The sequence below is a fragment of the Limanda limanda genome, chromosome 16, assembly GCF_963576545.1.
Source record: "Limanda limanda chromosome 16, fLimLim1.1, whole genome shotgun sequence".
Classification (NCBI taxonomy): Eukaryota; Metazoa; Chordata; class Actinopteri; order Pleuronectiformes; family Pleuronectidae; genus Limanda; species Limanda limanda.
This window is the reverse complement of record NC_083651.1, coordinates 9,731,780-9,749,808: the sequence shown is the minus strand read 5'-3', so window position 1 is coordinate 9,749,808 and position 18,029 is coordinate 9,731,780. Positions and strand designations below refer to the sequence as shown.

The 18,029-nt window shown below is 40.9% G+C and overlaps 1 protein-coding gene across 1 annotated transcript in view; it reads right to left on the bottom strand.

The window, feature by feature from the left end:
• klf7b (Kruppel like factor 7b) overlaps positions 1 to 7,959 on the bottom strand; it is a 57,569-nt gene extending 49,610 nt beyond the window's left edge. The window contains exon 1 of the mRNA XM_061088920.1: positions 7,577 to 7,959. Coding sequence (XP_060944903.1) covers positions 7,577 to 7,678 — 102 coding nt within the window. The 5' untranslated portion in view covers positions 7,679 to 7,959. The remainder of the gene's footprint in view (positions 1 to 7,576) is intronic.
• Between the last annotated feature and the right edge of the window lie 10,070 nt (positions 7,960 to 18,029).

Here is an 18,029-nt window from a genome sequence, read left to right as displayed (position 1 = left end):
GCTTCTTTTCTTTGCTGACACAGCAACCTCACCTCAGACCACAGGGAAAAACTATTTATTTAGGCCTTTTTTGAAATGTGCAAAATTTTGAAACGTACAAAATCAAAAGGCTGTTGTGGGGAGAGTGGGGGTTGAAAAGGGAGGGAGGAGGGAGAGAAAGGGCAGAGTGCTGGGTGAGGAGAATGGGGAGGGCTGGACGTTCGCCAGGTCACAGGGCTTTATCCCTGAGCCAATCGGTCTGCAAACACTGGCTCAGCAGGACACACACACAAACACACACACACAAAACGACACAGTGTTTGTGTGTGTCAGTGTGTGTGTGTGTGTGTGTGTGTAATACAGCCTGTACATCTAATTTCATTCATTCAAACACATTTTACCTTTCTCTAATCCTTCAAATTATGATTATGGTTTGTTGCTGTGAATCATTTAGTCTCTCTATTGTTTCCCTGACACACACACACACACACACAAACATATTAGTATATACTGTATATATGTATATATATATACTATGGAGTTCTTCCATATTTTCTCTGGGGGAGGTTCCTGGCCTCCTACTATAAAGTCCACATAAAAACCGTAGAATTGGATGGGGGATTCCCGGCCGAATTCACTTTTAGTAACCGACACTTCAAACAGGCGACATATGCGAAAATGAAACCATCAAAAAGAAAACAAATATCTCTCTATAAAAAGGTGAGGCCACACACTCGAAGACACCGACAAAGATGCCAAGAAAGTTAGAAGTGATAAGATCGGATGACTGTGTAGTAGATGGGCTGTAAACAAATTCAAGTGATCTCCCCCGCGGAGTTAATACGTCACTTCCTGCCTCTGTCTGCTGCACTCGGCTGCTCCGCCCCTCAACTGAATAATGCAAAGGACTTGTTACTGTTGTGAACACGTCTGTGCAGAAAACCTCCCACGACGTATTGGGCATGGGTGAAAGGAAAAGTGTCCGGACCCAATAATCCGGACCTCACCCACAGGTCATGTCTGAAAGCAGTTTAAGACGGCTCTGAAATTGTGGGACGATTTCTTGGCGTAATTTAAGATCAGTTTGCCTCTGCTTTCACTCTCTGCTAAAGTTAATGAGACTTCGACTCATCTCACCGGACACATGAAGCTTATCATTAAAAGCCATCTAGTTCATTTCCTCACATGTATTTTTTTATATATATATGCAAAACATGATGTAGATTGTGTTTCCTACAACAATGATGATCCGAGTGTATGTGAAGCGTGAAGAGATCAATGAGTAAATCTCCTTGTAAACTGTAGTAATCGCACTGCGTGGTGAATCGTGCTGGAGAGTTGCCCTCCATAGAAAACCACTCGTCTTGAAAGATCAGGGCTATGGCTTCCACAGAATAAGCTCTCTCTCTCCATCACGAGTGCAGTTCATTTGTTCTGCTTTCCTGCCGTGGCAGTCTGACTGCTCACTTTCTTATCTAATCTCTGCCGCCGTACACTGAACGCCTTATTCACTTACTGAATTATGGGCTCTCGGCGTGTGTGCGTTTGACTCGAGTGATTTCAAATAATGAGGAAAAGACAATAACTGTGTGTGTGTGTTTGGGAGCACGATAAAAAAGAAAATGAATGAGCGCAGTGATTACAGTGGCTCATATTAAGGAGAATATTGGCAGAAGCTTCCACACTGTAAGAAGTGAAGTAATGTGTTTGGGATAAAAGTTTTTTTAGAGATAGGACTTATTTTTACTGCTTCAAATACATCACCATCTAATTTGTATTTGGGTATATGAGACAGTATATGAGTAGCAAATGCAATTATCTCTACAATTTGGAAAACTATCTGGGCCAGGTATGGTTTGAAAGACTTATGGGATGCTGTGTTTGCGGTTTTTGGTCATTAGGTTATAATTTTACCTTAGCTAGATCATTGATTTTTATGATTAAACTCTATTCAGCATCTCCCAGCCCTGTTTCCACTTAAAGTTCACTTCCACTTGTTTGTTTCCTTAATCTTAGTTTAGTCATTAAAATGAATAAATGACCCTGGTTTTATGTTGCTTCCTTTTTGGGCCAAGTCACATCAATTTCATTTGATGCATTTAGAGAATATGAGGAATTCAGTTTGATGTGTTATGTCTTTAAAAGGTGGCCTATGTTTTCCTGAAACTTGAATGACTTTTTACATAATCAACGGCTACATCTCTCCTTCTCTTCATCTCTCTCTCTTCCTGTCGCTCTGTCACTTGTCTGTTGTCTCTTTCCTCCTTTTCTCTCCGTTCCTTTGTTTTCCTCCCTTGTCTTCCTCTTTTTTTTTTCAACTGCTGTGACTACGAGGAAGCAGCTGTGCTCCACAGACAATTACATAACACAGTGTGTGCGTGTGTGTCTGTGTGTGTGTGTGTGTGTGTGTGTGTGTGTGTGTGTGTGTGTGTGTGTGTGTGTGTGTGTGTGTGTGTGTGTGTGTGGTGTGGTGGTGGGGGGGATACAGGACGGATGGCAGCACAGACAAAAGGAGGATGGAGTGATAAAAGAATGGGGAAGAAAGAAGCTCATCCCTTTCCTGACTAACTTTCATGTGCATTTGTTCATCTGGACTCATTTCTTGTGTCAGCTGGTGTTTTTCGTTCGCTCTCATCCTTTCCTCCGCGTGTCCCCTCGCCGCCGCCCCACTGCCATCCTACACACAGAGTTACTGGGCTGTGAAATGTGAAAAACCGCAGCATGCATAGCAATTTATTATCTTGTCAAACTTCCCTGGGCCAGCGTCATGCCACGGGTGGAGAGAGAGAGGGAGAAAACAGAGGGACAGAGAAAGAGAGAGAGATGTTTGAAAACCAGTTTACCCAATGGTCTGTTCAGAGGGTTAACAGGTTAGCAAAGAGGGGGCCGGGAGAGTGATGGTTATGATCAGTATATTGTTTCATATATTGAGTGGGAGTGGGTCTTGTGAATAATGGTGTAGGTGAGATAGGCAATCAAGTAAAAGTTTCTCATGGTTCTTCATCTACGAGAACTGACGGGATCATTTTTCAAGTGAGAATAAACTTCTGGTGCATAAAACAACGCTTGAGATAATTCTCTGATACTATTTACATTTAAACCACGTCTGCAGTTCTAAACCTAGCTGTTTGGAAAGAGACGTCTGTGGCCTGTGGTTGCAGGTTTCTTTCATAAACTGTAAAAGTGACCTGAAGTAATTGAGCCGCAGGAAGCAAAGACCTGCTGCAGCTCTCAGTCCACAGAACCCTGAAGCTGCACCGCCCTCTGCTACACAAAGAGCTGCTCACATGTTTATTCAAAATTTGGCGAAGCTCGATAAGCAGAACCAATAAGTGGAGAATCAGTTGTCATTGCCACTGTCTTGAACGTGTCCATTGACATGAATACGCTATTATTTTGAACAACATCACTTGCACTGATGAGTCCCACTAGCTGTCCAAAAAAGCCTTATCTCAAAACTTATTAAATCTGAGCTTTAGTCCAGATCCACCCTACAATTGAATGGGTTCTTTCTTGTCCCATGTTCCTTCCTTCTGCCAAGTTTTATTCAGTAGTTTTAGTATAATCCTGCTTACAAACTAAAAAAGCAACAAAAATAGGGGTGAAAACCAAACCTAGTTGGCGAAGTGAACAATGTGTGTAAGTCAAATGTACAGATTGAGTCACTGATGCTTCGATTGAGACACAGTATGTGAATGTTAGAGATTGTAAAAACAGACTCTTGAAATGTTGCTGCTTGTTGGGTTTGATAGAAAACAGACAGAACGCTCAGCTTCTGCAGGAGAGAGAGATCCCAACAGCAGTTAACTGGATGATTTTCTGTGGAAGAGTGGCTCGTTCAGATTTGTGAGATTCTCCTTAGTGGAAACACTGACGATTGCACTGAAATAGATGGAATGCTTGATTCTTCATTATTGCAGCCGAGACGTGCAGGAGATGTAACACTGACAAAGTGCCCTCTTGAGAAAAATGCAGGGCTGGAGGTTGCAGAGCTGGCTGTTCGAGTGGCGAAACAACAGCACAGCAGATAAATCAATCAGTTTGAAAATGACTGCACACACACAGAGAATGTAAATTAAGAGATGAGAAAGAGACGGAGAGAGAGTTTAGCCTCCTCTTCGTTTATCACCTCAATCATCCTCCTGTTTTTAAACTCTTGTAGGTTTTTTTTCCCATCATCGTACTTAGCTTTGAAATAAACGGATCACTTCTAATTGGGAAGTTCCTGGGTTTGCCATTTCATACACACACACACACACTGCTCAAGCCTATCACATCATTCTAAACCGGCGCGGATGCAGCAATTACACGCACAACATGGGCTCCCACTGTCAGAGACGGCAGGACTGATAGACAGGTGAGAGGAAGGAGCGGGGCGGGGGGTTCCACGTGTTTAGCCTCGATGCAAAGTACCTGATAAAAGACAAGGAGAGACCAAAGACCAAGAGCGACTTATTGTGGGGAACGGAGAAGATGAATCTGGTTGTTTGTGTGCATGTGTGTTTTTGTCTGAGAGTATGTGTCTGTGTGTGTGTTTCTCTGTCAGTCTGACAGCAAACGGCCAATTACTGTCGAAAGTGGCGGGATGAATCCTGCCAGACCATAGCTTTCCATTAGTGCAGCCAGTGTGTGTGTGTGTGTGTGTGTGTGAGAGGGAGATGGAGTGACTGAGGGGATAGAGGGAGACAGAAGGAACAAGAGTGGAAAAAATATGGCTGTGCCTGGTCTTAGTGTGTGTGTGTTTGTGTCTCTTTAACACTGCGTCCCCACAAGTGCATATACAGTTCAGTGAACGTCAATTTCCTCAAGTTCAGATTTTTTGTATGTAAATTGATGGGAAACTTGCACAAAAAGACAATAATAAAATTTGGCGGCATAGATTTATAATTGCATTTGTTTCATCGCTGTAAAGTCAGTTCGGAGACGGGTCCAGGATGTTATTAGCCTAGCCTAGCACAAACAATGGAGGTAGGGGGAAAGTGCTAGCTTCCCCCTACTGATGAAAAAAATATGAGTAGCTATGAAATTATCCTTTAAAAGTTCCATCAGCTTAAAATAAAGACTTATTTACATCTTGCGTCTTTGTAGCTAGCTAGCTTAAATTATCTATTAACTTAAAAAGTCGAAGCTCATTAAAAGATAAAGCTTATATATTCGCTCAGACTGCTATGGATGTCAAAATAAATACACGTTAAGCAGACCAACACACCACGACTAATTGTGGCTGTGTAAAATGTCAATGCTAGAGTGTTAGCCATCAATCGCAAGTAGCAATGTAGTAGCAATAAGACAACCTCTGTGGAACTTAGCTTGTAGCTCCTTCATGCAAATCTTGGCTAAACATATCTCGGACCGGTCTATGCACTGGAATGGAACTGATATCTTCTTATCTAGTCCTGGTAAGATGACAAACAACCACATTTTAAAATTGCTAAGTGTCCCCTCGAAAAGTGTGGAGTTTCCTCCAATTACTATTCATTGCCACTGGTTGTTGCCAGGGTAACGACAAATGGGAAGCCTAATACACAACAACTCTCTCGCTCGTATGTCATTATAGCCACTCACACAAAACAGGTGCAATCATTCACTTATGTCTTGCGTCACAATGGCATTGCTGTCCAATTCCAAATGATAACTTACAATGTGCTCTCGTATCTGTAATATGATAAACTGTTCTCTGAGCATAAAAGTGTGGAAACACTGAGTGGAACTGATTCATCCTCGTGTAGCTCTACATTCATGTCTCCAGGTACCAATTTAAACAGCTTTTCCAGCCATTCTGTAGAAAATGAGACACCACACCAAAATCTGAAGACCTCTCAATCAATTAGCAATATAATTACAGACCACAAAAATAGGTTAGACTACAGGGGACGAATCTTTGTGCTGTCGGGACTAAAAATAGGATGAGGCAGTGTGGATTTGTGTCAGTAAGACAGTCAGAGAGGAGAAACGCAGTCTGGGCTTCATTCAAGGCCACATGGTCTAACCCCCTCTCTGCATAGGCACAATGGACCGACCCAGCACCATCTGAGGTAGATTTTGTCCCATGCAGGGACTAACTGGGAGACTTTTAATAGCATATTTAGGTGATAACACACTGCAACACACACTCATACACCCACACATGAGGCTAAGAAGACGACTTCCAATTAACAGCTGCATTTATCAAGCTCACAGGGGAAACCGAAGACAAGAAATGTTTTAATCACCTGATTCTTTCTTGTTTAATTCTACTTCGAAATTGTCTAACATGTCAACAACTGTTTAAAACCTCCACATATGCACACTGGAAATCACTGTAAACACTGTAGTTCTATTTTGTATATGCCAATAGAATAAGGTTGAACATGTGAAAAACAGGTTAAAACAGTCGGTGGTCTCCTCTGCAGGGTACTGTATGTTCTATAGTGGGTGATGATACATTATTCAGCAGGATTATCTGCAAACAAACAGTGGCAGATATAGATATATTATTTAAGAAGAAGTCACTAGCTATTAGGCATGTGCCCATCTTCCATGTGTGTGTGTGTGTGTGTGTGTGTGTGTGTGTGTGTGTGTGTGTGTGTGTGTGTGTGTGTGTGTGTGTGTCTATGTGTCGATCAGAGCAGATATAAAGATACCATCAATAACCAGGATCCAAATACTCAAAATTCCCCATCACCAGCTCAGATTGAAAATCAAAACTCACTCCACTTTCCCCTTCAACCGCGTGTCTCGCTTAGAATCCGAACTGCCAGTTTAGCAAAATGACAGCATGGAGCCTGTACTTCATACGATACAGCAGCATCCAGAGCTTAATGGAAAGTTACAGGAAATAGACTGCTTCTAAAAAATCCTGCATCCCAAATTCAACTTTCCATTGGGACATGTGCACAAAATACACATCTTTAAAGGGTCAATTCAAAGCTGAATTTGAATCCCTATCAGACCAACGTGGAGTCCTGTCTCACAGAATATCATTCAAGAAGAAGCCTGGTGGATATTCTCAGGTCATCCTGTTGTGGTTTTAGTTAAAAACCAAAATTCATATGGGATTTCATATGCTCCTGCTTTTACATTAGCGGTAAAAGGTTTTATTTACGCCTAAAGTGGCCAGTGTTTGAGTTACATCTAATATACTTCTAAAGGGAGAGAGGGGAGCGTAAATATAAAGACGGATAAAATGGTTTTACGCATTTTGATCCGTCTTTGCCATGTGTGCGTAATGCTCTCGCGTCTGTTTCCTCCCTCTCCTCACCTCTCCCTGCGTGTGTGCGTGTGTGTGTGAGTGTTGGTGTGTGTGTGTGTGTGTGTGTTTCCTCCTGTCAGCGGACCTCGCCGTGCTCCATGTGAGCGAAAAAAACAAAAACGCAACTACACGGGGCTGTGCGCTGCGCTCCGGTGCGCGCCACTGATGCGACCACAAAAACACACACACACACACACACACACACACACACACACACACACACACACACACACACACACACATTCAGAAAACATCAACATCAGGAAAAACATCACACTACCGCATCTTGTGACATTTTCATCCCCAGCCCTCCTCCTCTAGTTCCCCCGGAAAACAAGGGAGAGAGAGAAACGCATGAGCGCTGACCTGCTGCCAGTTCTCCTCCAGGGAAGGCATCGCGGAGAAATACCCAGTGTCATGGACGAGTTGGAGTTCCTGGAAAATACTGTAATTCGCCAGCACGTCCATGCTTGATGCAGGAAAAAGAAAAAAGAAAAGTCAGTAAAAAAGAAAGTCCCGATTCCAAACGATTAAAAAAGAAAAAATCTTCCTCTCAAACTTAAAAAAAACAAACAAGAAACGCTGGATCAAAAAGCCCAGCTGGTGCAGGAGAGCGCACCTGAGCGCTTCAATTCAAAAACCAAAAAAGAAGAAAACAGGAGGAAAGAAATAGTAGTAGTTGTTTTTTTTTGTGTGTGTTATCTCTGTGGCTCCTCTCCTCTCGGCTCGCTCCTCTCCTCAGTGCGCGCTCGGGGGGTGCCAGGTCTATTTCCGCATTGCCAGTCGGGCTGCCCGGTTGCCAGGTCCGCTTCTCCAGCTGCAGACACGGAGCGCTAGAGAGTGGGGAGGGGGCGGGCACGGGTGGGGGAGGAGCCACCTGCCAATCAATTTCATGCGTGACCTAATAAGGTAAATGGGGTTGATGATGTCACCAGCGTCCAATTAAGGAGGCGGGGCGAGTTGGGGGAGTGGGAGGAGCCGGCCGGGATGCGGGGCTGGCCATTGGCTGCAGGGAGCTGTCAGTCCGGCCCCTAGATGGCAGCGAGGGGTGAGTTATTTTTAGAGGGGTATATAAAAGCTGCAGCATTCCTGCTTCAGTCATTACAGGCTGCACAGGCGGAGAGGAGACAGACCACGAGTGCTGCTGCTGCTGCTGTGAGGGAACAGGGAAAATGGTAAATGTATTTATAAAGAGCTTCATCACCACTCAAAGCACTTTACAGTTCAGTTTATTGCCATTCCCACAGTCATCCATACAGTGCATCTACTTTTTCTATCTATGAGGGGCAATTCAGGGTCTTGCCCAAACTCGGGTATCCAGACGGGGATCGAACCTTCCCCCTCTGCTACATGTGAGCAGCCCGTTGTGGAGTTGACTCGCTGTGTTGTTGTTTTTGTTTTTCTGACGTGTGACCGCCACACCGCAGAGACTCCTCCATGTGGTTACCATGTGGTGACGGAGAGCAGGGAGGCAAAGGAGAGCTCCACACGCCCACCTGTTCGGTTCAGGAGAGTTTATCCACTTTTCTTTTTTTTTTTATTGCTGAACAGCAAGTAAATCCACATTTACCCCTCAGCAGGTTTTATTAGCCCAGTTTATATATACATCCTTCAGACCTGACCCCCACACCCACCAAATGTCACTGTGTGAACTAATAAAGTAGCCCGAGTGGAAGAAGGGTTCAGATACTCTACTTTATCAAAGGTAACATATAACATGTAAAATATGTTAAAAAAAATTAAAAAATTCAAACCACATGTAAAAGATGTAAACGCGTTTAAAGTAACATATCACATGAAAAAAAAAGTAAAATACGATGTTAAGTATTACAATTAAAAGTAATTCAAAAATTGGATTCAGTACACGTATAAGTAAATTATATTTTTGGATGTTATTTCTCTACAGATTTATCCTGTTTATTTATTTTACCTCTTTTAATCTCTTCACCCCTTTCATTTGACTCTTTTTAATCTATTTTATTGCTTAAATAGATTTCTTTTAATTCTCTCTGTGTTGTTTTTAACGTGTACATCACCTTGAATCGACCTCTGTGTATGAAATGTGCTCTATGAATAAAACTGCCGTGATTTTTTTTTACCACCGATAATGATGTCAGTTTAAAAAAGTGTAATGAACTTTAGCACTGAATACACTATGAAATAATACAAGATGTTAAACTGGGCGGATTTTGTCGGCACCACTGCCACTATAAAGAATGGGAACTTGATAATGGCAATTTTCTTAAATAATTAATTAATTTGTTTAGCAAGCTGTTAAAAGTTGGAACACACTACATAAATCCAATAACATGATAATTTGTTAGTTGTGGTGGTGTTACACAACACAAAAACACAGACAAGTGGTAAAAAGAGTGTCAGAAGTCACATTTATTTATACAACACATTTCATACAACAGGTGCAGACTCAATGTGCCTCAAGAGAAGAACCAAAGGAAATTAAATCCTGTGTTCTGCTCTGTCCTTAGTAGAAAAGCAGGGAAGCAGCAAAAAGAGGAGCAGTCGGATTTTATTTATACGTACGACTCGTTTTAGTTTCACGTTTTCTACACGGTTAAGTAGCTGTGCAGCGCCGGAGGTTCATCCATCAGTGTTGATTATGACTGACGACGCGGTGGCTAATCTCTGGGTGAGTGTAGCTTGTGTTCGTTGGTACATGACAGATACAACCGACTGACTGCTGTCGCCTGCCACCTCTCTAACAGTCACATGGGGCTGATGCTGCGACTTTGACAGTTTTCTTCGGCAGATGATTGAATTTAGCCAAAATATCTCAACACATTGTTCAATGGAAGTCCAATAAACTTTGTCCACTGGCAATCTAACGCAAGCTGCTTTCAGACATGCACTAAACTTCAGACATTTCCCTAAAAATTTCCAGAGGGTCTGCCTGTGCGAAGGCAAATGTCTGAGTCAGTTGCTCCAGACATTTTCAAATTTTTTCCCTGCCAGCCCCTTGATAAAATATCTGGAAAATTCATAATGAGCGTTTAAGTGTGTTGATGACGTGATGGACATAAAAGCATGGAAAAAAGAGCCAGTCATGTAGAATACACCAACGAAGATGACAACTTGGAATGACAATGAAATTCAAGAGCTTTTAGGCGAAAAAAGGCAGACACTGGTTGGATGTGCTGTAAACAAAAACTAGTGATTTCCAGAGCAGAATTTATACATCATGTCCTGCCTCCTGCTGCTCTACAACCCATCACCTCGATGAAGCTGTTGTTGTGACTGACCTGGACGATGTCCTGCAGCATCCTTCATATTCGAAAGGCAAACTCTGGAAAATGTCAAGACCCAATTTCTCGACATTTTCTGTCCTTCATGTCTGAAAACAGACAACACTTAGTATGTGAACAACAGATCCACGGGCTAATCAATCAAACTAGCATTGCTATGATAATAAGCAGAAATTGATCAGTTTATGCTAAAATGTGGATCTGAGCTATTTTTCACCAATATAAAAGGGGATAAGTTAAGACAGTCATATAAACATTTTGGGTGTCCCAGTTGAAACACATGTCCTGTCACAACCCAGTTTATTGTTGAAACTGCCAAGGAAGTTTTCTTTCATTGCCATTTGTCTGTCTGTCCCAAGGATTACACAAAAACTACTGAATTGATTTTCTTGAAAGTTAGAAGGTTGAGTTATTGATCAAGGACAATTACATTTGGGAGCAGATTTGATTCATGGGTTCAGATTCAGGTATTTTTTACCTCTTTAAATTAATGTTAGAACAGACGTTAGCCTTGGCAGACATATGCAAAGATAATAAAATTTAAAAAAATTGTCAATTGATTCCCAAAAATCTAAATATCCTTTTCTACAGGTGGTAAACCAAACTGGGATAATTGTTTAATTAGGTTTAGAAATAGTTATGAGCAATGGTTTTGTATCTCTTGTGTCTCAAGATAATCATTGCTCTAAATAGTTTAAATGTTTCTGTATTGATTTTTGATTGGTTGCTGATTTATGATTTGGTGATCAGTATCAGTGATTTATTTCATTTGAACCTTTTATTAGAACAGGTGGTCTCGTGCAGAGCGTAACCCGTCTTTTAATACAGACCCGTGTTTGAGCGTAAACATGTAGAGTTCTAAGTGAGCCATTTGATGAGACCAGAGGATGATGGAGTTTTTATTTAACACTTTCATGACTGAGTGAACCTGATGGGCACAGATAGGAACGGCTCCTCTGGGTTGTTATAGCGATCATAAACCCCTTTAAAGGATCAGATGACTGAAATCACTTCCAGCAGCCTCTCAAAATGTTTGATGGCGGCTGAGTCGCATTAAACTGACTGTCGCTCACACAAAAACAACCTTAGCTTCTTCCTTTAGTTTCTTTCATCTACGTGCTATATTCCACCTTTTTTTTTGGTTCCGTTTTGTCACTTCTCTCCTCTCGTCTTTTTCTATACTCTCATTTTTCTTCCTTTAATCTTTCATCACTGCTTTTTTCATGTTTTCCTTTACCATCCTGATTCTTTCATCCCTTCACCACTGACATTCAGGTGATTAAATCCCTCCTTTCCGTTTTCCTCTTTCATTTATAATGTCATTATTCCTTTTTCATTTGGTTTGCTTCTTTCCTCATGTCACTGTTTTCTGTAGTTTTATAGTTTTGACATTAGAAACTTTTCCAGAAACCTGCACTATGAACTATATGTGTCTCTTTCTCAGACACTGTCAGTGTGACTGACGCAAACTGCAGCACACATCCAGTCCCTCTTGCAAATTACATTAATTGATTTAATAGGGGTGCAATTACTAAAAGGTCAAAATTTGAAACTCAAAAATGAAGTCCTCTGCAACACGGGTCTAATCTGGACAAAACCGGCAGAGTAATACATGCTGGCACCGACACTTGTTTTAGGAGAGATACCAAATGAAGAGGAAGAAGAAGAAGATACAGAAACTACTCCACCTCCAGGTCAAGTTTCATAAAAGTTGAAGGACAATGGGCCTCATGTTCGTATTCTTATAATCAATTTCTCTTACATTTGTGAGTTTCTACAAACATGCCGTGTCAGATTCAATAAACACATATTAGCAAAATTAAAAATCCCAATAATAGCATATAAGGCCATACTTCCTGTCCATGACAGAAGTGTTCAGCAGACTTATTAAAGGTGACTCCTACAACAGGTCAGGACCACTCATAAATTATGTCCATTCCCGCAAGAAAACTCAATATATAAGGAAATTGGTCTTCCAAATCACTTGTAGGCACAACTTAAGAACAAATTAGGTCCAATGTGTCTATGGAGGAACATGCTAAATTGTTTTTGTAGAATTTATTATTTTGTGTGTGAGACCAGTCTGTATCTATTGGAGCTTCTGTTATGTAACAGCCACATGATACTGGGGATTTCCGTATTATTGAGTTCATACTGGCTTTGTGTTGTCGTGTGCTTGGGCTTCTTCCCTCTCTCTTTCTCCCCCTCTCCCTTAGCTGCTTCTGCATGTGTCTCGTCCCTCGGGGACGTCCTGTTTGTCTCTGAGGACTACGAGAGCCAGATGGCTTCTGGATCGGCTGTTTTCAGGACATTTTCCCCATTGATTTTTACAGCTCAGTCTGCCACTGGAGCGACAGAGGAAGGAAGGAGGAGGAAGCTGCTGTCAGGAGGAGAGAGAGAAAGACTGTGTGTGTGTGTGTGTGGTGATGGAGTAAGGATCAATACTACAGCTTGCCTGTAAGACCCTCAACAGATTCACATGCAGCATCTTGAGATTCAATATTTAACAACAGTATAAAGCATCATTATCATCATCTTTTATTTTTAAACAAGCAGAAAACACAACACACTGCCCAGTGATACTATAACTACGACTTATTATGTCTACTGTAATACCTCTACTATTACTCATACTACTACAACCTCCTGTTAGCCATGACAGGGTTATACCAAGCAATATTAGAAATAGTATTAGAAACCACTACATGAGCTATACTTAATAGTTTTAGTCCTGGTACTACTACTACGATGAGTACTACTTATATTCTTTCAACCCTATCATGGTATTAGTCCTATACTACTACTGCTCTACTACTTTTCTCTATATACTCTTACCATTGATAATACTAGAGCTGATTTATCTTTATTAATAGTAGTCTTTCTACTCCTACTTGTCTTCCTCCTCCAAAAGTCATTGTAATAAAAGGTTTGCTCTTTTTTTCTAATGCTACTACTACTACTACTACTACTCCTGTTTATAGTACTATGAGCAGTTGTCCTACTAGTACTAAAACAAGAATGAATGCTACCACGACTGCCCTACTCTTACTTATGAGTACTCAAAGATATTATTACTGGTGAATGCTAAAGACGATGACTATTAGGGTTAGGATTACTCTTATACTCCGACTACTGCTATTGTACTGCTTCAAATTTTACCATTAATACTACTTCAACTCTTTCCTCTATAACTACCACTACAACTGGGCCTTTGTTCTTTAAAGATGGAGGGAAAGAGAAAACAAGAAATTTGAGAAATCATTAAAAATACAAAGAGGATTAAGAGGGAATAAAGAAACAGACTAAAAAAGAGAGAGAGAAAGAATTTCATGGTAAAATGAATCTCAAGTGTAATTCCATTTCTGGCTAAAACCGCAGAACACCATAAGAGGAGAAAATACAAAAGCTGCATGTCTCTGTGTGTGTGTGTGTGTGTGCTAGTTTGTGTGTGGGCTTCATGTTTCTAAACCACACAACCTTTTAAAATTTGGGCATTGGTGACCAGCTCCACACACACTCAGTGCTGTAATCTTATTATTGTGTTGTTTTGGCACAGAGAGGAACTGGAGGGGGAGGAGGAGGAGGACAGAAAGAAGGATGTTTTTCGCTGATTTTTAATAATCTAATCAGGGCTGGAACTTCAAGATGTCCAAATTTAGGATGGAATTAAAAGTCAAGTTGTTTGGTGGCACTCAAGTGAAATTCCACACAGGTCAAAACAGAAAGATAAGAACACATACATGTAATATAATCAGGTAGGATAATGGGTTGGGCAGAAAGAACCAGCTACTACTCCCATAAACTCCATCTGATATTTAACACCTGTAATCTTTAAACATTTGCTTCAAAATCTCGGTGACAAGTCCGGGAGATTATTAATGGAAGGGCACTGTACACGATAAAAGGAACAGACCTCAAGATGATTGTAACCTACACACCTCACACATAAAAGCCCATTCCCATTAATATCCATTGATTTTCTTGTCAGAAAGGAGCTCATATTAAATAACTGAGGACAACATTGGACAATAGGTAGTGTCAAGTTGCTAGGCAACCCCTGAATCCCCACATTTTTGAAAAAAGAGACATCTTTCATAAAGGGTTAGTCCCTCTAATTTATGATGTCATTTACAGAGGGGTTGAAATGTTAATGTAGAGAACTGGTGGTGGAAGTGGAAACTTAAGATCAGGGCTCCATTTGAAAAACCAATTGTGTCAATGCAGTGCAAATATATGCTGTCTCATTTAGATGGTTCCATCACACGTATCCTTCCTTTCCCAAGCAATGTAGGATCCAATGGAAGGATCCTTCTCAGGCGAACATATTTCAGGATTCAATACGCCAGTGTAAATTCAAACAAGCTAGCTATATGTTTAAGTGTACGGAACAAAGAAGCTATCAATGCAACAGTGAGAAGGAGACAAGCTGGAGACCCAAACAGGAATTTCGCCGAAGACCCGACAATCTTATTTCAGCTCGGCCTTTGTCTTGACGTTAGCCATGTCCCAATTCAAGTCTTCCTAACAAGGCAATCCTTGAATTGGGACATGGCTAACGTCATTATGAGATCGTAAGTAAACGTTTGTCAGAACAGGGAAATGTTTTACTTGGTATGTTTAAATCTTGGCTTAGACAACAAAGTACTTATCCTAGAAGGTGACTTGAATAGATGACAGATAAACTCAGAGAAGACTGAAGCCGCCTCAGTCAAGTAAGATGTGAAGCTCATACATCGATCAATCAGTCAAAATGTGTGTCTCTACATTAAGTTCAAGTTTAAAAAATTACTACAATTTCTATTTAAGAAATAAATCTGTCAATATTTGCAACTCAATCACTGACTGATACAACACAGTTGTTTATACAGTGGCCACGTCATAGGCTCAGATTGTTCCTGCAGGCTAAAGATGTTGTTTGCATATAAATGTACCCAAAAACAAAAAAAGTGATGATTATAGGTCAACTCAAAGGAAGGCTAAAAAAAGTTAATCCTAAAAAGAACCCTGAAGCTGGCCTGAGGCCTGAGTGCTCTCCTGTCTCCAGAGAACCACACAACAAACAAAGGCCTCCTCCTCAGTGGATCATGTGTGACCCTGAATCAAGGAGGACGACGAACCACACAACACAAACTCTGTCTTTCTGTCTGGCTCCAACAGAGGGAGAAGACGTAGACTCCACGTCCTGCTTTGAGAGTCAGATCACTGAAGCAGACATCAGGATGCAGCAGAACGTTTGTGTTGAGGAGCAGAGATGAAACCACAAACTGAACCGTGAGGAATACGATGAACCAGACCTGAAAATAAAACAGGCACAGTAATAGTAATAGAAAACAACAGAAATATAAGGAACAATAGGGCTGTTTTAAATGTAAGAGCCATTTATGTTTGTTTTATTTTGAAAGTACACTCGCTGGATTCATAGGGAGGAAGTTAGTAGTAAGAAACTTTTTTTCCGAATGGGTTCTGTCAAAAAAACGAGCTACGGCCGTTAGCGAGACGATTGTTTTACCGTAACAGACTCAACGCGTAAATTGTAAAGTGGTTATATGAAGGGGAAGTATTAGAGAAAGTTAAGATAAAGGACAAACCCAAAGATTAACATAGCCACTACAATAACCGTAGGCTGTAAATATAGATGGACGACATGACAGCCAACAAAAGTGAAGCCAAAGCATCTCCCTCGCCCCCTGGTGGCTGACTGCAGTGTAGGTGATGATTCTAAAAGTACATTCATGATGACTTCTAACAAGATGTAGTTTTCACCTTCAAATATTTGTATGCCATTGAAATGTTTTGTCATCACACATTCAGTCATACAAACAACACTGACGGAAAAATAAAACAAGCAGATCTATTTTTTTTTCTTGCACATAACACGGACGGATGGAAACGCACTTCATGTCAAAGTCGAAATAACAGTTTCATGTTCGCCTCATTAGGTTGAAAAACATGTCTCATGATAGACGCACAACATACGTCAGCCAGTCAGTGAGTGAGTGAGGGACGGACACTGTTGGTCACATTACATCCAACAAGTCCAATAATTAGTGTCATATTTTGCATAAAATTGCAATTATATCCAGACAATGACAATATATTCAAACACACATGGAGATTAAGATGCATTCAGCCTGTTGTTCCTCTTTCTCTCTCTCTCACACACACATACACACACACACTCCACACACACAGATACACACGCACGCACTAACGCCTGCCTTCCTGCCACTAAATGGAACACGTTTCCATGCCTCCACTTGCTAGACATGTAGCGGAGATATTTCCTGTCTGCTTGCCTCCTCCTCTCATGTCTGTGATATTTTTAATAATGGGGAGGAAGAAGCAATATATCCCCGAGCTAAGGGAGTGATACAGGGTTAAGCATATTCTGCAGCTAATTGCGCTTTCTGCTTTTTAATAAAAAAAAACCACATGCCTGCAGGCCTGATTATGTGTGTGTGTGTGTGTGTGTGTCTCTGTCTGTGTGTCTGTGTGTTTTCATTGCTGAACCAGGGATGAGCAAATAGTTGAAAAGTAAATTACCTCTCATCTTTGTGTGTGCAGAACTACATCTCATGAACTGTGTGTGTGTGTGTGTACAAATCGTGAGTGTTCCCATCATTTCATTGCCATCAGGGACCATTTCCCCGTTGTTGTTTACTTGATACTGAATAAGCAACTTAAAATTGTATTATTCTTAGTTAAATTAACCGTTAAAATTCAAAACATGTTTTGTTCATATTGACAACGCTGGAAAATCCTCACATTTAAGAAGCTGGAATATTTGGATCTACTAGACCATTTTATCTTTCTCTTGATTATCTTATTGATAATGTTAATTCACTATTTCTTTCAGCGCCACCTTTGTGTATCAGTGCATTAATTAAGATGAATTCTGAGCATATTAATGCCGCCTCTGCAGCACAATCACTCTGTTGACTAACTGCTCGTGAGCTACATGTGGGTTACCAGTGTTTGTCTTAGCAAATCATTTACATAGCTCTTGCAGGCGGACAAGCTCATAAATCAGAGAAGAAAGACTAAACTATGAACCATTGTTTATAGCTGTGAGAATACAGAGGAGAGAGTGAGGGAGAGAGATGGAAACAAACTGTCAAAAGAGCTATGATTTAATATGACGTATTGGTTTTGAGCTTTGGATAAAATGTAGCTGCTCTGATTTAGGGTTCAAACCTAAAGCACCTGTTGGTCTGTTTGTTCAAATTATTTGGTTTTCAATCTGCAGGGTGGAATCTGCTGTTCAATGCAAAATATTCTCTCTTTTCCCTACAGAGGTGTTTACCTACTCAACACCTGTTTGCAGCTGCCAGCCTCGACCAGAGCTGTCAACACGTTGATGCAAACTTCAGAAAAACATAAATGAATTAATAAAGTCATAAATCCAAAAACTTAAAAGAAGACATTTAGCTTTTTTCAGTTTTTCTGCAAAGTAAAAAGACCAAAGCTCCTCTCCAAGCTCCTGAAACACCTCGTCAGTCTCTTACAGCTAGTCTGGCACCCGAGAGGCTGATACTTCCTATATGTGCTGGAAGTGGTTG